At 35.0% G+C, this 18,614-nt stretch overlaps 1 protein-coding gene across 4 annotated transcripts in view; it reads right to left on the bottom strand.

Annotated features, from left to right (window-relative positions):
- Positions 1–18,614, bottom strand: part of LOC149822528 (GPCR-type G protein COLD1) — a 163,938-nt gene that overhangs the window by 53,170 nt on the left and 92,154 nt on the right. For all 4 annotated transcript variants that reach the window (XM_089981615.1, XM_089981612.1, XM_089981613.1 and 1 more), the window contains exons 6-8: positions 17,893–17,971; positions 16,856–16,944; positions 1,477–1,569 (exon numbers count right to left, since the gene is read on the bottom strand). In XM_089981615.1, the coding sequence (XP_089837741.1) occupies positions 1,477–1,569; positions 16,856–16,944; positions 17,893–17,971 (261 nt within the window). The remainder of the gene's footprint in view (positions 1–1,476; positions 1,570–16,855; positions 16,945–17,892; positions 17,972–18,614) is intronic.

The raw sequence follows: 18,614 nt of genomic DNA on the forward strand, positions 1-18,614 counted from the left end.
GAAGCTTCTTAGGTAGGTGGAAAGCGTGCTTCTTAGAAACTCGCTTCCGAAGCACGATACTCCTTGCTTCCGAAACTTCATAGGAATCTTGATTCCCCCACGCTTCTTTGATGCTTCCACGCATGCTTTATGCTTCCTATATGCTTTTCTCACATTTCTTTTCTTGTTTTTCATGTATTTCTTCTCACGCTTCCACTCACTTCCTATGTACTTTCTCTAAATTGGTAACCATCGTTGTTAGATTTTAACAAAAATTTAACTCTTTTACTGAAAAATCATGAAATATAAGAATAATCAATTTTATTTTAGTTTTTATTTGATTCTTGTTTGATTCCTATTCAGTTACCATATTGCTTTATTTTTTATTTCTATTTCGCTTTCAAATTGATAGTGTGCTTCACTTCCTATAAATTTTGAAATGTCTCACTTCTTGCTTGCACTTTTCCACTTCCCGTATCGTTTCCCGCTTCTCCTTTCTAGTTTGGCAACCTTGGTTTGACCTTCAGTACTGTGATAAGATAGGTAGGTCTACCTCAGTGAGTGCAGGTTCAAAGCATATGATAAAAGACAGGTCATAAACTTGGAACCAAGGTTGTCAAAAGGCAGTTGAAGAGCTGAAATATAGAAGAGGACTCTAGTTACTTAAAATTTGCAAAATATGAAAACAGAAAGAAGTCTCACTTATTTCCTAAGGTAATTCGAGTTCCTTGATTGGCAACTATGAAACCCAAATTCCTTCCTCTGAAAATCCTCTAGCTCCCTTCACTTTCCATATTCAAATGTGGGTGTGTGATCATGGTTTTGAAACTAAAATTCTAAACTGGCCAAATTTCCAGTTCATAACATATGCATGATATAGTGTTTGCTACTCTTGGTTCATACCAAAGTTGCCAATCGAGGAAGCGGGAGCAGAAAGCGATACGGGAAGCCAAAGCAGGAAGCGAGGCACTTTCAAAATTTTAGGAAGCGGGAAGCACAGGATGACTTAGAAGCAAATCAGGAATCGTCACGAAAGCGACCTAGAAAGCGAACCGGAAGCGAGGGGGAAGCGAAAAAAGAGAAAAAATAAAAAATAAAAATAAAAATACAAAAAAAAATGAAAAAAAGGGGGAAGCGCGCTTCCAAAAAAATAATTTGTGCTTCCCTACTTTCTTTGGTGTTTCAGATAACTCTGGTTCATACTTTCATCAGAAGATACAATAGATGTTTCACAACATAGCACCAAAAGAAAAGATATTACAGTTCAACAAATTGAGTGTTCAGCATGAATAATTAAAAAGACAGTTTAAATTGCTTGGAGCAATTAGAAAAACATCATTCTGAAATTATTTTCAATTTAACATGAATTATTTTCAATTTTCTGTGAGGCATAAGCTACTTCGGGAAGATTCTGATTAACTAGTCTATCAAGATTGGATGACTAGTCAGCCAAGTTCATGGAGGTACACCATTCTAAATTTAGATCAATGAACATACCTTAACCATTTTGTAAACACAATACACAGAACATGCATATCCCAAAATATTCTGCAAGTGCCCCCTCCAAGTGCGAGAATACGCAGCAGCCTCCTAAATATAGGAAAACAGAAAATTCATTACCTCACAACTAGAGTAAGCAATAAACACACAGATAGTCACTATTATTTCTAAAAAGGTTTCCTCAATTTGATTTTTTAGGTACTATAAATTGAATGATGACATTCTATTTTTTTAAATGAACATGCTGTTTAAAGCACACACCCCACCGCAACCTCTCTTGTTATGGTCAGAGAAAGTTAATAGAGGATTCTGAAGACTGCAAGGTTGAGCGTGGATTGTTCAGTAATTTCATTATGCTTTGATTAAGTGTCATAAAAAAAATTAAGTGAATATGCACATAAACTTGCAAGAATAAAAAAGACAAAAAATAAAATCATGCATGACAAGGTCACCACTAAGATAAAATGTTCAATGTTCATGGCCCTTCTAGTTGTACATGGTTTTTCATGATGGACTATAGATATGTGTAGTGTAAAACTATATTTTGCATATGCTTCTACACACTCATTTCATTTGATCAAAAATATTTATTTTTGTATTGTTCCTTATTGTGTATCCTCTTGTGGGGTTTATGATTGTGTTCGTTTAAAATACCTCATTTTTTGTTCCCTTTGTGGGTATTGTGAGTGTGTTTCTTAGATAACACCTTTGTTGTTATCCACTCAAGTTGAATATGTAGCTTCTTATAATATTATGTGTTTTAGAAAAATACTAAAATTTATATTTCTTGACATATGTATGGACTATCTTTGAAATTTTTATGATGTGATCAGGCATAATCCTTTATCGTGATCTATTTTTAATAAGTTTTTTTTTAATGTGTTATTTTATATATATTTGAGCAATATTGCTCTATTAAGTAAAGATTATTTTCAAATGATACGTGTTGGATTAAGATTTTCTATTTTTTCATATGCCTTAATTATTGAAAGGCATAAACTTGACTTGTTATCGTATAAAATGTGTTTATCTTTTGAGATTTTTGTCTTGCATATTGATATTCTTGGGAATCTCAAATTTGATTGTCTTCAATTACTTCATAATAGACTTATGATTTAGCTCTAACTTTTTAAGTCATACATGTTTTTGTCTCTTTAATGAGATTTATTGATCTTTTGTATAAGATTTGCTTAGTGCACTTGGTTCTCATTGGCAGACTTATGCTTTTTTGTGAGATTCTCAAATTTCATAATTCCACCACCACTATGAAGAGTGCTTATATTGGGCATGACTCGTTATTTGCTTATTCAAGAGCATAAAAATTGTCATAAGACATCTTGTATTGCATATAATTACATCAATTGACACTTGTTGTGCATATGATTGCACTATATTCATTCAAAATTTACATCTATTGTTATTAGGATTTTATTTGATAGCTTATTTCTGAAATCGACTCTTATATATGAACTCACTTATTTGAAAATTGTTTTTTGTGAGTATTTATTGCCACCTTATGGCATTTATGTTGTCTATTACAAACTTTTATATAATGCATCATTCTTCTTGGCCTTGTTATTGTTGAATTAGAGATATTTGTACGGGTGAATTGTGTGCAACTCGTTTTATGTCATTTTAGATTGTCAACTTGTAATTTGACTCTAACTGACAGTTATGTGATCTCTGATTGTGGGTGTGTTGAATCACTCATTTGTTTTTTGTCAGTCTTTATTATGGATGCTTATAATTATGTGTATCTGTGATGACTATCTATTTTTTGAAACCATACTATTTTAAAATATGTTTAAAATTATTTTTGATGGAATTAGTGTGTTTCCATTACAAGCCTTCTTACCTCTGGTGTCTTATCTTTCTTATGCCACTTATCTAATTGTCATTATATGTAGGCAAGAAATGTTTATTTAGACCTTCGTGTATGATTTTAGCCTATTGTTGGCATTATAATCTTGTTCTAGTCGTTGATACACTTATTTTTTGAGTTCATTATATATAGACAAGAGATATTTATTCACACATTTGTGTGTAATTTTAGTCCACTGTTGGCATTATACTCTTGATCTAGTCGCTGATACGCTTTTTTTTAGTGTCATTATATGTAGACAAGAGATGTTTATTCAAACCTTTGTGTGTGATTTTTTGCCCTTGGTTGGCATTATGCTCTTGCTCTAGTCGCTGATACACTCATTTTAAGTGTCATTATATGTAGACAAGAGATGTTTATATACACTTTCGTGTGTCTTTGGCCTTTTAGTGGCATGTTGATTATGCTCTTATTCTAGTTGCTGATACACTTGATATTTGAGGTTTGGAAGCTTAGGAGGTAATTGCTTGTGGTGGTTAAACTAGTGTTTTAATTTGCAAAATTCATTCATTATGATGTATAAGATTTTTAAAATTATTTGTAATTTGTCTAAACTTATTTTCTCTTTTATGAGAAATAGTTGTTGAAATATTCTCATGCATTTTGCATTATGCTTTAGTTGCATGAGTTATTTCATGGTTAATTGTCTTGCATAATTTGTATAAGTATATACTTCTTCAAGCATATATTCATTAAAGAATATATTTTTTACTTGTTTATGTTGCCCTTCGTTGGCTCTTTGTGTTGTCTCATAGTGGACTTGTTCCTTTTAACTTTTGTGCTTATATTACGCCTTCATGCCTTTGTATTATCCACTTTTGGACTTTTATGTGCTTTTGCACTTTGCTTTGTTGTAAATTCTGCATATTTTATTACATGCTTTATAATGCATTTTATGAGAAATATAATTCCTCTTTTATTCTTTTAGGCTTTGTGCCTCTTGTTCTATTGTAAAAGTGATATTTTTTGTCTCTTTTGTGAGATTGTTGTTGGTCCATTAGAGACCATTTTATATTTGTGCACTTGTGTAGCCTCTCATTGTCATTGTCATTGTCATTGTAATTGTGCTCTATCGTTTCATTACATATTTTTCTAAGCATTTTATTAGTAAAATCTCGTATGTGTATGCCCATAGTAGCTATTGTGTGCATTTGATTGCTCTTGAGTGCTTGGGCACTTCTATTGTATTTGTGTGAATCCTTATTGGGATTCCTTTATTTTTTGCTTATTTCCAATTATATGATCTTGAAAGTTTGTTTTGTTTATTATTGATCAATAGGTACTTTATTGATTCAAAATTATTGCATGGTTCATTCATACATGCATTAATTGTTAGTTTAAAATATTGCTTCTAATTGATTCATGCCTATTTATATCTTCTGTTGTGTAAGATTGTTTGTTATTGAGTTATTTCTTCATAGTATTAATAATGGTGAAAAAATTATGATACATTAATATGTCTTTTGGGATAGATATATATGTGCATGATTTTCATTGTTTTCATCTCTCGTAATATTATTTTATTATGGTTGAGTTTGTCAATGACTATCATGTTTGTAGTTAATGACTGTTCAAAATTCTTACTTTAAATGATTTTAAAAAATATTAAAATTGACTTATTTTGTACGCATCTTATGCTGGTGTGCTTGGCCAGCTCCCTCAAACCAGTTTGACTTGCTCCCAATAGCTAGAATTCTAGCCATTGGGAGCTCTCTCCCACTTGAGGTCCTTACCTCTTTTCTCCTTCTCTTCTCAATCTTTCTCTACATATATGAGAGGGTGTGTGCCTTTGTAAAGTGAGAGAGTGACGGGTAGTATTAGGGTTTTATATTGTTTTTCGTTGAGTGCATTGTAGTGAGGCTTGAATGTAATTTTATTTTTGTATTTCTTTTAATGTTCATTATGAATGAAATTATCTTTTTACATTTTGATATGTGTCTTTTAATTCTTAAGTTATGTTTTATGCTACTTTGTGATAATCAAAGTGCTATTAAGATTTCACTTAATCCCATTCAGTATTTTATTCGAAGCAAGATAGAGAATGGAGAGAATGAGGCTAAGTTTATTGGGATAGAAGAGCAGGTGGTTGGTTGATCTATTTACAAAAGGTTTGAGTAAACAAAGGTTATGGTTTTTAAAGAGCAAGTTGTCCATGGTTTTGACCATGTACAACTTGAGGGAGGTCCTTAAGATGTGATTTGGTTTGGGTCCATGATATGGATCTAGATATAATCTGGATCCAGAACTGGGATGTGTTACATTTGGTCCCAGTGTTACACTATATCTCATCTTTCATGTTGTATTTTATGTTTCTATATTTACCCTTATCATGTATAGAATGTATTTAAAGTATGGGGTATTATTGTAAATGACCATGTATTTGTTAAAGGTAAGTTGTTAATATATTAGAAAAGAACCCACACGTCCGAGCAGTTGACGTCTTTGAGGTTTTGCAGCATTCTCTTCTTTCTCTCATCTTCTTTCTTTCCTCAACATGAACCCGGCTTACACTAGGCACATTCTGATATATTCATTTCTAATTGTATCCTTTCTCATAACTCCAAACATCCATCTTAGCATACACATCTCTGCAACATGCACTTTGTCTTCTTGTTGCTTCTAGCAAAATTTGTTTTAAGTAGTTGAAATTGTTGATGAATGTATTGTAATATTTGTTTTACATGTTTAAGTGCATCCCTTCTCTTGTATACATAACATTATTCTTGGGGGCATTATTGTAAAATAGCCATAGGTGCAAAGTCAAAGAACTCTGTCTTGTAGTGTGGCTAGGGAGGTCAAGTCCCTTAAGTGTTGTAACCTCTACTTTTATTTCTTTAATGAAGCTTATTGTGTTCTTCCCTCTTTCTCACCTCTCATATGGCTTTAATTTTTTTTGGAGTAATTTACAAAAGGACACCTAACTTATCAGGCCTAACATTTCAGTAATTACATTCAACTGTACGCTTTCATAATTTATGTTTTAAAGACACACTTGGACCTACAATCGTTAAGTTGACCTTCAGTAAACATAATGACTAAAGTGACTACAATCATTCAATTGACCATAAGATGATACGAGATAGGTTGTTCTATAAAAAAGGACAATTTGGCATTTTTAAACCTCGAGCAGATATTTGAAATGAATTCAAATAAAGTGGGTAGTTGAATGTATAACCCAACATTGGGCAGCTTTTTTAAATAGTTGGTAAGTTAGGTGGCTTTTTGTAAATTACATTTTTTTATTAATTATGCTCTTGAACGTCTGCCATATTTGTTCCTAAATCTGTCCATAATCTTGTGGAAACTGCCCCCCTAATCATAGACGCTTATCACATAACACTATCTTGTCTCTATTTCTATACAAACTCTAAGATTAGGGCAAGCATCTAGCATAGAAAGTTGTCACAACCAAATAGAAAATGGTAATTAATACAAGCAGAAGAAGTTAGGAAAAAATACATATCATAAACATCTTGCAATTCAACAATGTCATAACTTTTGATATTCAGAATTATGATAAAGTTGTGGATTTGAAGAAGATATCTCACTAGTAGGATTGGTATTGGCTGGATAAAGTGGAGACAAGCTAGTATCATGTTATGATTAAAAGAATATTTCTACAAGACTGCTTTAAGATTGTAGTGCTTATATGGTGCTGAATGTGACAACTAAATAGCGAGAAGAAGAGAGTGCATGTTGTCAGAGATGAATACGTTAAAATGGATGTCTAAAGTTATGAAAATGGGTAAAATTAGAAATAAATATATCAGAAAGTATCTAAGAGTTCTACTAATAAAATAAAAATTAAGAAAGAAAAATGTTATTTAAGATGGTTTGGACATGTAGAAAATTCTACTATGCTATGTTACTTTCACACCGACATGGGTGTCAATGTCAGACGCTGGTATGAAGTGTCGAACACAGTGGGTCTTGAAAATGGACACATTTATACATACATACATACATAGATAAATACATATATAACTAGATTGGATCAAACTTCATATCCAGTTAAAAATACTTTTTGCTTTTATAAGACAAAAAAAAATTAAAAAATTGAACTTTTACCCCTCAAAAAAAGTCATTTTTCTCCCCTCATTAATGAAAAAGGGGGGCTGCTCTACCCAAACCCCTCATTAATGAAAAAGAGGGTTGTTGTTGTAGCAAACCCCCTTTTTCACCCTCTGATTTTTTGAAAACTAAGGGAGGGAAGAGAGGGAATCTCCCCTTATTAATGAGAGGCCTCCCCTAATGAGTTGTGGAGCCTGATTCACTGCTTTTGCCCTTGCAGGGAGGTGGGTCCGGGGGCTCCCCCCGGCGCGGGTCCCACTGATAAAACTCGATTCTGCTTCAAAGGGCTTCCAATCTATCAGGTCTTCGAGTAATTTTCACTTACTGCTGATAAAACTCGCAAGGCTCCCAGCCTTTTTACTCAAAGCATCAGCCACTACATTGGCTTTGCCTGGATGATAAGAAATGGAGAAGTCGTAATCTTTTAGAAATTCTAACCACCGTCTCTGCCTCATGTTCAAATCCTTCTGTGAGAAGATATACTTGAGGCTCTTATGATCTGAGAAGACCTCAAATTGCTCGTCGTACAAATAATGTCGTCATACCTTTAGTGCAAAGACTACTGCAGCAAGCTCCAAGTCATGAGTGGGGTAGTTTCACTCATGCACCTTCAGCTGACGTGATGCGTAGGCGATCACCTTGTCGTGTTGCATCAAAATGCATCCCAAACCAGTACCTGATGCATCACTATAAATCACAAAGCCTCCTTGCCCAGAAGACAATGTGAGTATAGGGGCTGTAGTAAGCCTCTTCTTCAGCTCTTGAAAGCTTTCTTCGCATTGCTGGGTCCAGACAAACTTAATTCCTTTACGAAATAGTTTCGTCATAGGTGAAGCGATTTTCGAAGAAATTTTTTGGGGGACTTATGTTTAGGACCCGATTTTCAGTGGATCCGACCCAATTTGGTTAGGGTTAGGGTTGTCGCCCTTGCCTTGTTTATATTCTCGCTTTTCTTTCCCCACCTTGTAACTGTCTGTTAACAACAACAACAACAACTACGCCTTCATCCCAAAACAATTGGGGTCGGCGATATGAACCAACAAAGAAAATCATTCTGGGTCTTCCACATGAATCCTTCTCCTCCATTCATTTCTATCCAATGTCATGTCCTCGGTGAGGTTCAAAGCATTCATATCATTTCCTATTGTTAAAATGTACCTATTATATATATATATACATATATATATATATATATAAATTCTGTTTATTACATCAATACCCAATAGGGGTATTTTTGTAATTTCACAGTTGTTTTAGAAAACAACTATTTTTCTTTTTTTGAACAAATGTAATTTTTATTTTTTATTTTTTTCATTTCTTTTTTTATTATTTTTGAGGACCTAAAGGGGCTCCAACATAGAAGTCGTTGGAGCCCCCAACGGTCACAAATGTGACCGTTGGGGGCTCCCAACGACTCTATGGGAGCCCCCTTTTGGCTCTCCTTTTGAGGCCCTTTGGCCCTCCTTTTTCCTCCTCCTTCTCTTGTATAAATAGGGGTGATCCCCTTGTGTATTCTCATCTTGGAGAGTTCCTCTCTCTTTTCAATAAGAGGCTTTGTATATTGTTGCCTTCTTAAAGGCTTGTGCTTGTATTGTCCCTTCGTGGACTTGTGATATTTTCTCTTTTATTCATTGTTGTATGTGCTTGCATGCACTCTTTATATTTCCGCAATATCTCATTACATGGTATCAGAGCCACTCGATTCTTGAAGGAAAGGTGTGGTTCGTGTATCTCTTATTTTGGTGGACATCTTCTCACTTCTTGGCAACATCATGGAGACAAAGATTGATCTTTCTTTCAAACTCAATGGAAAGAACTATATGATGTGGGCATCGGCAATGGAGAATAATCTCAAAGGGAAGAAGCTTTGGGGTTATGTCATGGGGACCGTTCCGGAACCTAAGCTTATGCTCACAAAAATGGAAGAAGATCAAGAAAAAGCTCTTGAGGGAGATGCTCGTCTCAAGGCCATTGAAAGTCATCAAAAGGAAGTAGAAGATTGGGAAAGCAATCACGCAAAAATCCTTGCGTGGTTTATGAACAATGTGGAGCTTAAGGTATGTGCTAATATAGCTAAATTTCGTAGAGCCAATGAGGCTTGGTCCTTTATGAGGGGTATGTATACCCAAAAGGATCTTGCAAGAGCATACTTCTTGCAAGAAAAAATTAGAACCACCAAGCAAGGTGATTCTAGCATTAAAGACTACTATAGTGCCCTTAACCCACTATGGGATGAATTGGCTCTTTTAGAGCCAAAGTGGGTTTCTATGGAAGATGTTGATTTAAGACAAAAACAAATGGAACAAGAGCGATTGTTTCAATTTCTTTTTGGGCTTCGCCCCGAATTTGAGCAAGTGAGATCCTCACTTCTTCATACATCTATTTTTCCTCCTATTGAGGATGCTATTGCCGAAATCACTCAAGAGGAGACAAGGCTTGGCATGAGTAAGCATGTTGATGAAGTCCTTGCCGTATCCAAACCAGGTAACAATGTTAGAACCTATAAGCCTCCTCATTTTGGGAAACAAGGGAACTTCAATGGAGGAAGAAAAATGATTGTTTGCCATTATTGCAATGAGCCGGGTCACATTAGACCCGTTTGTCCAAAGCTTATGGGAGCCTTCAAGCCTAAAGTAGCCTCTCTTGAAGAAACCACCTCCAAAGAAGATGAAGGCAAAAACGATGACATTAAAGAAACTCTTGGACAAATATCTATGGCTCTCCAACAAATGCTTAAAGTTTCTTCCTCCACATCGGGTGCGGCCATTGCTTCAACATCATCACCCGGTACGTATTCTTGGATCCTTGATTACGGAGCTTCTTTTCATATGACCCCTCATGAGAATGCACTTAGTGATGTTTGCATCAATTCAAAGGACTCTTGTGTCTCAACGGACGATGGAACCTTTTTGAAAATTTCAAGTATTGGCTCTTTTAAAGATTCTCAAAATTTTTGTGTTCCAAAAGTAAGAGTTGTTCCCAAATTAAATTTAAACCTTTTTTCGGTTTCTCAAATTGCCGACCATGGATGTGAAATATCTTTCTCATCTAATGGTTGCTTTGTGCAGGATCTCCGGTCCGGGAAGCGGATTGGGCAAGGCCATAGAAAGGGAGACCTCTATTATATGGACCATCTTGATCTCCCTACAAACTTTTTTTGTTCTTATGTCCAAGAAAAAAATATGGAAACTTGGCATAAAAGACTTGGTCATCCAAGTTATTCCAAAATGTATCTCTTTCCTTTTGGAAACAAATTTTGTAAGGAAAAAGAAATTAATTGCAAAGATTGCATTTTTGGAAAAATGAAGTCTATTCCTTTTCCAACTAGATCTTTTTTCTCATCAAGGCCTTTTGAATTGGTGCATTCGGATGTTTGGGGTCCTTCTCCGGTTATGTCTAAAGGGGGTTATTCATATTATGTTACGTTTATTGATGACTTTACTCGGTATGTTTGGATTTATTTCCTTAGTCATAAGTCGGAAGTATTTACTTTCTTTAAAGATTTTCATAAAAAGGTTCAAAATCAATTTCAAAGTAACATATCTATTTTAAGATCCGATTCCGGTGGTGAATACTTATCTCACGAATTCCAAAACTATTTAAACCAAAATGGCATTTGTCATCAAAAGTCATGTCCTAGGACTCCTCAACAAAATGGCCTAGCGGAAAGGAAACATAGGCACATTATAGAAACCGCTAGAACATTGCTTGTGTCTAGAAATATTCCAAAAAAAATTTGGGCGGAAGCCGTTCTTACCTCAACCTATCTAATCAATAGAATGCCCTCTTCTAAGTTAAAAAATGCTTCTCCCTATGAGAAACTCTTTAAGTTTTCACCCGATTTTAATCGACTTCGTATTTTTGGTTGCAAATGTTTTGTCGTACTACATAAAAGGGATAAGTTATCTCCCAAAGCAATTGAATGTGTATTTTTTGGATATGGTGAAAATCAAAAAGGGTATAGATGTTATGATTTTAAGAATGATAAACTATATGTTTCAAAAGATGTAACATTTCTCGAAGAAGAAAACGGTTTTGATAAAATAGAAGAGACAAATGAAATCGATTATGTATTCTTATATGATCTTATTGATGACATACAAGAAGATTCTCTTGAAAACATAGATGACACTCCCGAGGTATCCCCTCTTGACATAACACTCTCAAATGATAGTAATTCAAATACAAATGTTCATGATAGCAATGCCAATATAAATGTTTACTCAAGAAGAAATCAAGAAAAACCTATTAGTGCCCTCGAAAAATACTCTCAAAATTCCGAATCCATTGAGGAACCACAAGTTAGGCATTCTTCTAGAATATCAATACCCCCAAATAGGTTTGTCTCCTATGACTCTTTAACTCCCAACTATCGGGCATGTTTGATAACTCTACACTCTTATTTTGAACCAACTCACTATAATCAAGCTAAATCTATACCTCATTGGGTTGAAGCAATGCAAGTTGAACTAAATGCTTTAAAAAAGGCCAATACTTGGGAAGTAGTTGATCTACCCTCACACAAAAAACCTATTGGTTGTCGTTGGGTCTTCAAAGTTAAAACTAAAAGCGATGGCTCTTTGGAACGATATAAAGCAAGATTGGTGGCTAAGGGATACTCCCAAGAATATGGTATTGATTACGAAGAAACATTCGCCCCCGTAGCTCGTATGACAAGTGTCAGAACCTTAATAGCTGTCGCATCAACCAAAAAATGGCCTATTTATCAACTTGACGTAAAAAATGTTTTTTTAAATGGAAGTTTAAGTGAAGAAGTGTATATGGATCCACCACCCGGAATAAATCTTAAGCAAGGTCAAACGCTTCGGCTTTTAAAGGCATTATATGGTCTTAAACAAGCTCCTAAGGCTTGGTATGATCGTTTTAGTGATATCATGATAAAATTAGGATTTCATTCTTGTTATACTGACACTGCTCTTTTTGTTAAAAATGCAGGTTCTAGTATCGTAATTTTGTTGCTTTATGTTGATGATATGATTATCACTGGAAATGATCAAAGTAGTATTATTAATGTTAAAAATATGTTAAAAGATAATTTTAATATGTCTGATTTAGGTTTTCTCAGATATTTTCTTGGAATTGAGGTTGCATATTCTCCTAGAGGATATATTTTGTCACAGATGAAGCTTGTTGCAGATATATGTTCTAAGTCTGGGATTTCTGATGATAAGAAGGTAGAGACTCCCGAGGTTATTAATGCCAAGTTGCGGTTAGAGGATGGGGTTCTTCTGGAAGATCCTACACCGTACAGACAACTCATTGGGTCTCTTACGTATTTAACCATCACCAGACCAGATATCACTCATGCGGTTCACTCAGTCAGTCAATTTCAGCATGCTCCTACAACCGTGCATATGAGTGCGGTTCTTCGAATCATCCGCTACATTCGGAATACCATCAATAAAGGGCTATTTCTATCCTCCTCTTCCCCTTTGAATCTTCTTGCTTATACTGATGCAGATTGGGGAGGTAATCCCAATGATCGAGTCTCAACTACTGGTTTTTGTGTCTTTTTAGGGGACTCATTGATTGCCTAGCGATGCAAGAAGCAGCAGAAAGTTTCACTATCATCCACTGAAGCTGAGTACCGGGCAATGGCAACCACAACAATGGAACTTGTATGGCTTCGCAGTTTGCTTAAAGATATGGGAATTGATATTACTGAAGCCTCAAAGTTGTGTTGTGACAATAAGAGTGCTATCTATATTGCCAGCAATCATACCTTTCATGAACGTACGAAACATATCGAAATGGATTGCCACTATGTTCGTGACAAATTTTTACGAGGAACTATTGCCCTGCCATATGTCACTTCAGAATATCAGTTGGCAGACTTCTTCACTAAAGCTCTTCCGGCTCCTCGGTTCATGTTTCTTCTCGGCAAACTTTTCGTCCTTCCCCCGTAAAGTTTGAGGGGGGGTGTTAAAATGTACCTATTATATATATATATATACATATATATATATATATAAATTCTGTTTATTACATCAATACCCGATAGGGGTATTTTTGTAATTTCACAGTTGTTTTAGAAAACAACTATTTTTCTTTTTTTGAACAAATGTAATTTTTATTTTTTATTTTTTTTATTTCTTTTTTTATTATTTTTGACCTAAAGGGGCTCCAACATAGAAGTCGTTGGAGCCCCCAACGGTCACAAATGTGACCGTTGGGGGCTCCCAACGACTCTATGGGAGCCCCCTTTTGGCTCTCCTTTTGAGGCCCTTTGGCCCTCCTTTTTCCTCCTCCTTCTCTTGTATAAATAGGGGTGATCCCCTTGTGTATTCTCATCTTGGAGAGCTCCTCTCTCTTTTCAATAAGAGGCTTTGTATATTGTTGCCTTCTTAAAGGCTTGTGCTTGTATTGTCCCTTCGTGGACTTGTGATATCTTCTCTTTTATTCATTGTTGTATGTGCTTGCATGCAATCTTTATATTTCCGCAATATCTCATTACACCTATCACCTCCATCCATGTCTTCCTAGGCCTACCCCGACCTCTTTTAACTAATATATTTTCCCATTTCTCCATCCTTCTAACTGGAGCATCATTAGGCCTTCGTCAAATGTCCAAACCACAGTAAACGATTCTCTCTCATCTTATTTTCAATGGTTGCAACGCCTACCTTCTTACGTATCTCCTTGTTCTGAATCTTATCTTTTATTGTATTTCCACACATCCATCTCAGCATACGCATCTCAGCTACACTCGTTTTTTGAATATGATGCCTCTTGGCAGCCCAACATTTCGTACCATATAGTAAAGTGGGCCTAATAGTCGTCCTATAAAACTTTTCCTTCAAACGCAATGGCATTCTACGATCGCACAACACTCCAGTTGCACTCTTCCATTTCATTCACCCAACCTTTATCCTATGATTTACATCTCCATCAATTTCTCCATGCTTTTGAATGATAGATCCCAAATATTTGAAAGAATCATCCACCGGTATTTCTTGCTCACCAAGCTTCACTACACTCCCATCTCTATTTCGTTGCTTACTAAATCGACATTCCATGTATTATGTCTTACTCTTACTCAACTTAAAACCTCTTGCTTCCAATGTTTGTCTCCATAATTCTAACTTAGCATTAACCCCAGCTCTAGATTCATCAATCAAAACAATATCATCAGCAAACAACATACACCACGGCACATTTTCTTGAATTGATCTCGTAAGCTCATCCATCACTATAGCAAATAGGAAAGGGCTTAAAGCAGATCCTTGATGTAACCCAACCGTTATAGGAAAATTGGTTGTCACCCCTCCACAAGTGCGGACATTGGTTACTACTCCATACATATCTTTAATTATACTAATGTACTTGAGAGAAACACCTTTCTTCATCATTGTCCACCAGAGAACGTCCCTAGGTACTCTATCGTAAGCCTTCTCCAAATCAATAAAAACCATATGCAAATCTTTGTTCCTCTCTCTATTTCTCTCAATAAGAGTAATAATATTTCTCTCTGGGCGGCTGTGGTTTTTTACTCTCTCTCGGATTTGAGGAGAGGTTTTTTCACGTAAATCTGTGTTCTTCTTGTGTTTTGTTTGATCGTTCTTGTTCTTTGTTTCCTTTTTTGTTGTCTCTTGCTCGTGGTTTTCCTAACATCCCCCTCATTAATGAGGGGATGCTCCTTAAAAGGAAGAGCACAACCCCTTCAGGCCCTTTTCATATATGAAAAGAGGGGAGGGTTATGAAAACCTCTCTCTCTCTCTCCGTGAGTGCCCATATATGTTTTAAAGTGTCAGACACTCTCAGATCCAGCTTTTTGGACACTTCTGCCTTAAAAATGGTGTCGATGTCGTGTCCAGGCGTATCCATGTCAGTGTCCAGACGTGTGACAACGACAATGGTTGAAGTGTCCATGTAACATAGCTACTATGACACAAATAAAAAAGGTTGATATGATATAAGTGGAAGGAATTAGGAAAAGAGGAAGACCATTGAAGAATTGAAAGGAGGCAGTCAGAGACATATAGAGGATGATAAGATGACCGAAGTTGTAGCTCTTGATAGGAAGAAATGGAAAAGTCGGACATATAAGGCCAACCTCATGCCATTGGCACAAGGATTGATGATGATGACATACCACTGAAAACATGAAACAAGACTACAAGTAGACATATGAAAAAGTTTATAGCTAAGGAACCATGTATCTCATAAACATGAACCCACCTAGTTGGGAAAAGGCTTGCTACTAATGAAATGACAACGAAGACGATGACGATAATATATATATATATATATATATAGAGAGAGAGAGAGAGAGAGATAGATAGATATATGCATGTGTGTGTTAAAAGTATTTTTTTATCTTATGCCTTTTATATATTTTAAACTGAATTTTCTTCTTATTTTATTTTTTATATGATAAAAGCTTCTATATCTCTTATCCATATTTTTGCAAAAAGATAGTTATATAAACCTATTATTTATTATTTATTATGTTATCTTTCATTTTTTGAAGTTTTTTACTACCAAGATTTATCTTCAGTTTTTGCATTGCCAAGACTAGCCAAAACTGATATATATTGACTTCTTTTTGGACAGGGGACTATGACATATTCTGACTTAAGCACTTGAGGCAAAAAACTAGCAAAATAATGCTCACAACCAAGAGATTTTTCTTTTTCTTTGGCAATTTTTTCAAAATAACTCCTAACCTTTAATGAAGACACGCCTAAGTTTCAAATTTGTTAATAATGTACCTAAATTTTTCCTCTGTTAACCTGACTTTTCAACTTTATTAACCCAACTCGAGTTAAAATATTAAGGTCACCCTCAAGTCCCCCTATTAGAAATACTAAGCTCTCTCTCTCTCTCTCTCTCTCTCTCTCTCTCTCTCTCTCTCTCTCTCTCTCTCTCTCTCTCTCTCTCTCTCTGTGCATGGGTTTTCTAGGGGTTCTATGCTAAGGGAAAATCTGTAATTGGAGCATAAACTGACTAACAACTTTGACAAAAGAAAACTTAACCAAGGAAATTGTCTAGGTGCCTTTCAAAATTTTTAAACCTATGTGTGTTCTAATTATTGACAAAATTTTGGGTACTTTTTTGAAAATTACATGTTTCTTTTTTCTACTTTTCTAACGGCCAAGTTGAGGCACAGCCATAGTTGGATTCTTGCTCAACAGCCTTCAATTTAAGATAGTGTGACCCTATCCAATCAGCTATCACATGCAATGCACTTACTAGAACACAACAATTTTCAGTAACATGTCCAAGCCATCTACATGTAAGTATATATAAGCTAGCATTGAACATGAAGATATTCAGAACTCTTTCCAAAACCAAAACAGATTGACATCTAAAAGAAAGAGAAAGCAAAGCCAAAAAGGATCTCCAATCTATAAGAGAAGGAAATCAAGTAGTTTATCATGCAATTAATGGATAATGATTTACCTTTGCTTGTCGTAATTCATAAATCTCGAGAAAAAGTTGCTTTGAGAGCTCTTCTAAAGCGTGTACCTCTGCTTCCATACTTTTAATATCTTGACAGAGCAACAGATAACAGAAATCAGGTTGCAATTAGTTTAAAGGCAAAGTATTAATGAAAGATTACCAAGATTTTCCAAAGTTATGCAATAAGCTTCAAATATGCAAAATATTACAACATTTGATATATGCATAGTACGAATATCCTACAAATTGATAAAAGCTGAAAGTTGAGGAATTATAATATCTATCTATTGAATAATCTTCAAAAATATTCAGGTGTTTCCAGATGTACAATGATAGACAGTTATTTCTTGCCACAGGTTGAAAACCAACAAAAAGAGACTTAGGAATATATTACCAGGTTAGATCCATTCCAAAGGAATAACAGTAATTTTCATGGGTCCTGAAGATTCAAACAGCCATTCTTCTATGTTAACTAAAGTTCCTCCTGAATATAAGCATTTAAACATAAAGATTGACACTAACTTCAAAAAGAACATTGGCCAAGGAGAAAACTAAATTAATGTTTCAAGGTACTAGGTACTATCTGATTTCCATTAGGATGTCTAAATGACACCTTTCTCCAAGAGAAATTGTCAAGCCTTTGTTGGGGCATGGACTAAAGAGTGTGCCCAGTGTTTTTCTAACAAATTTCTTTTCTGATTGTTTTCACCAGGATAGCAAACAGCCCCTTATATAATGAGCCAAGTTTACCATGTATCAGGGGTTGTACTTGTTTTCAAGCCATTCGCTAGCATAATACTGAACCTCACACTCATTATTAAATACAAACATACACAAACAAGTCAAACTCTAAAGAGCATCAACAAGAAGAATAATCCTAGTGTTTGAAAAAGGTCAAAAAGAACCATACTGAAAGACAACTATAAAAATTCAAAAAAGTTGCATCAAACTTCCGTACCAGTAAAGAACATAGAACTGATTAAAGAGAAACATTGTTAACTGTAACTCAAGATGATTCAAATGAATTGATAACTAACCCTGTTCTTTTTTATCTTCCTGCACTGAACGTACAACAGTCCCAACCAACCTCTTTATAAAAGATCTAGCCTTTAGCTTCTGCAATGATCAAGCCATAATGAAAACGAGGAAAAGAAAAAAAAGCACAAAAAGTTCTAGAAATCTTGCATTAGATTTTAGAATTGACATTGAAATCAATATTCATTGTTCTGACACAAAGAATCTTTGTTTTAAATATCAGCACTTGAGCAACAGCAGCAATCTCCTAACGTTAGTATTCTCAAAGGAATCAAAGAACACGCAAGTGAATGTTGCCTCTAAATGTATTACCATTGTATGACTGGATTGCGAGCAGATATCCAACGATTTTGGATGTGATAACTGGAATTTTTTCTAATTATATTGCATCCCAAATAATACAACAATCCACATTTGGGATTAAAAGAAAAATATTTTTTTTGTTGCATCCTAACTGAATAGGGTGCAACAAAAACAGGAAATATTGTGTAACCAATAGAAGCGGTTAAGAATCGTGTGGTATTGGATCATGTCATATTTATGATGCTGTTTGTATATTTTATATGCTGCTGGGTTTAGTTTGTTATAACAGGGGTACACGTGTCACTCAAGTTATAACAGATTATTTAATGTAAACCCACATATGTAAGAAGGTTATTTTTGTATATAACATTAAAATGGAAGATATATATCATACCTCATGTTTTCTTGGCCCCAATCTCTT

This window comes from Nuphar pumila, chromosome 11 (assembly GCF_984573655.1).
Source record: "Nuphar pumila chromosome 11, dmNupPumi1.hap1.1, whole genome shotgun sequence".
In the NCBI taxonomy this organism is placed as follows: domain Eukaryota; kingdom Viridiplantae; phylum Streptophyta; class Magnoliopsida; order Nymphaeales; family Nymphaeaceae; genus Nuphar; species Nuphar pumila.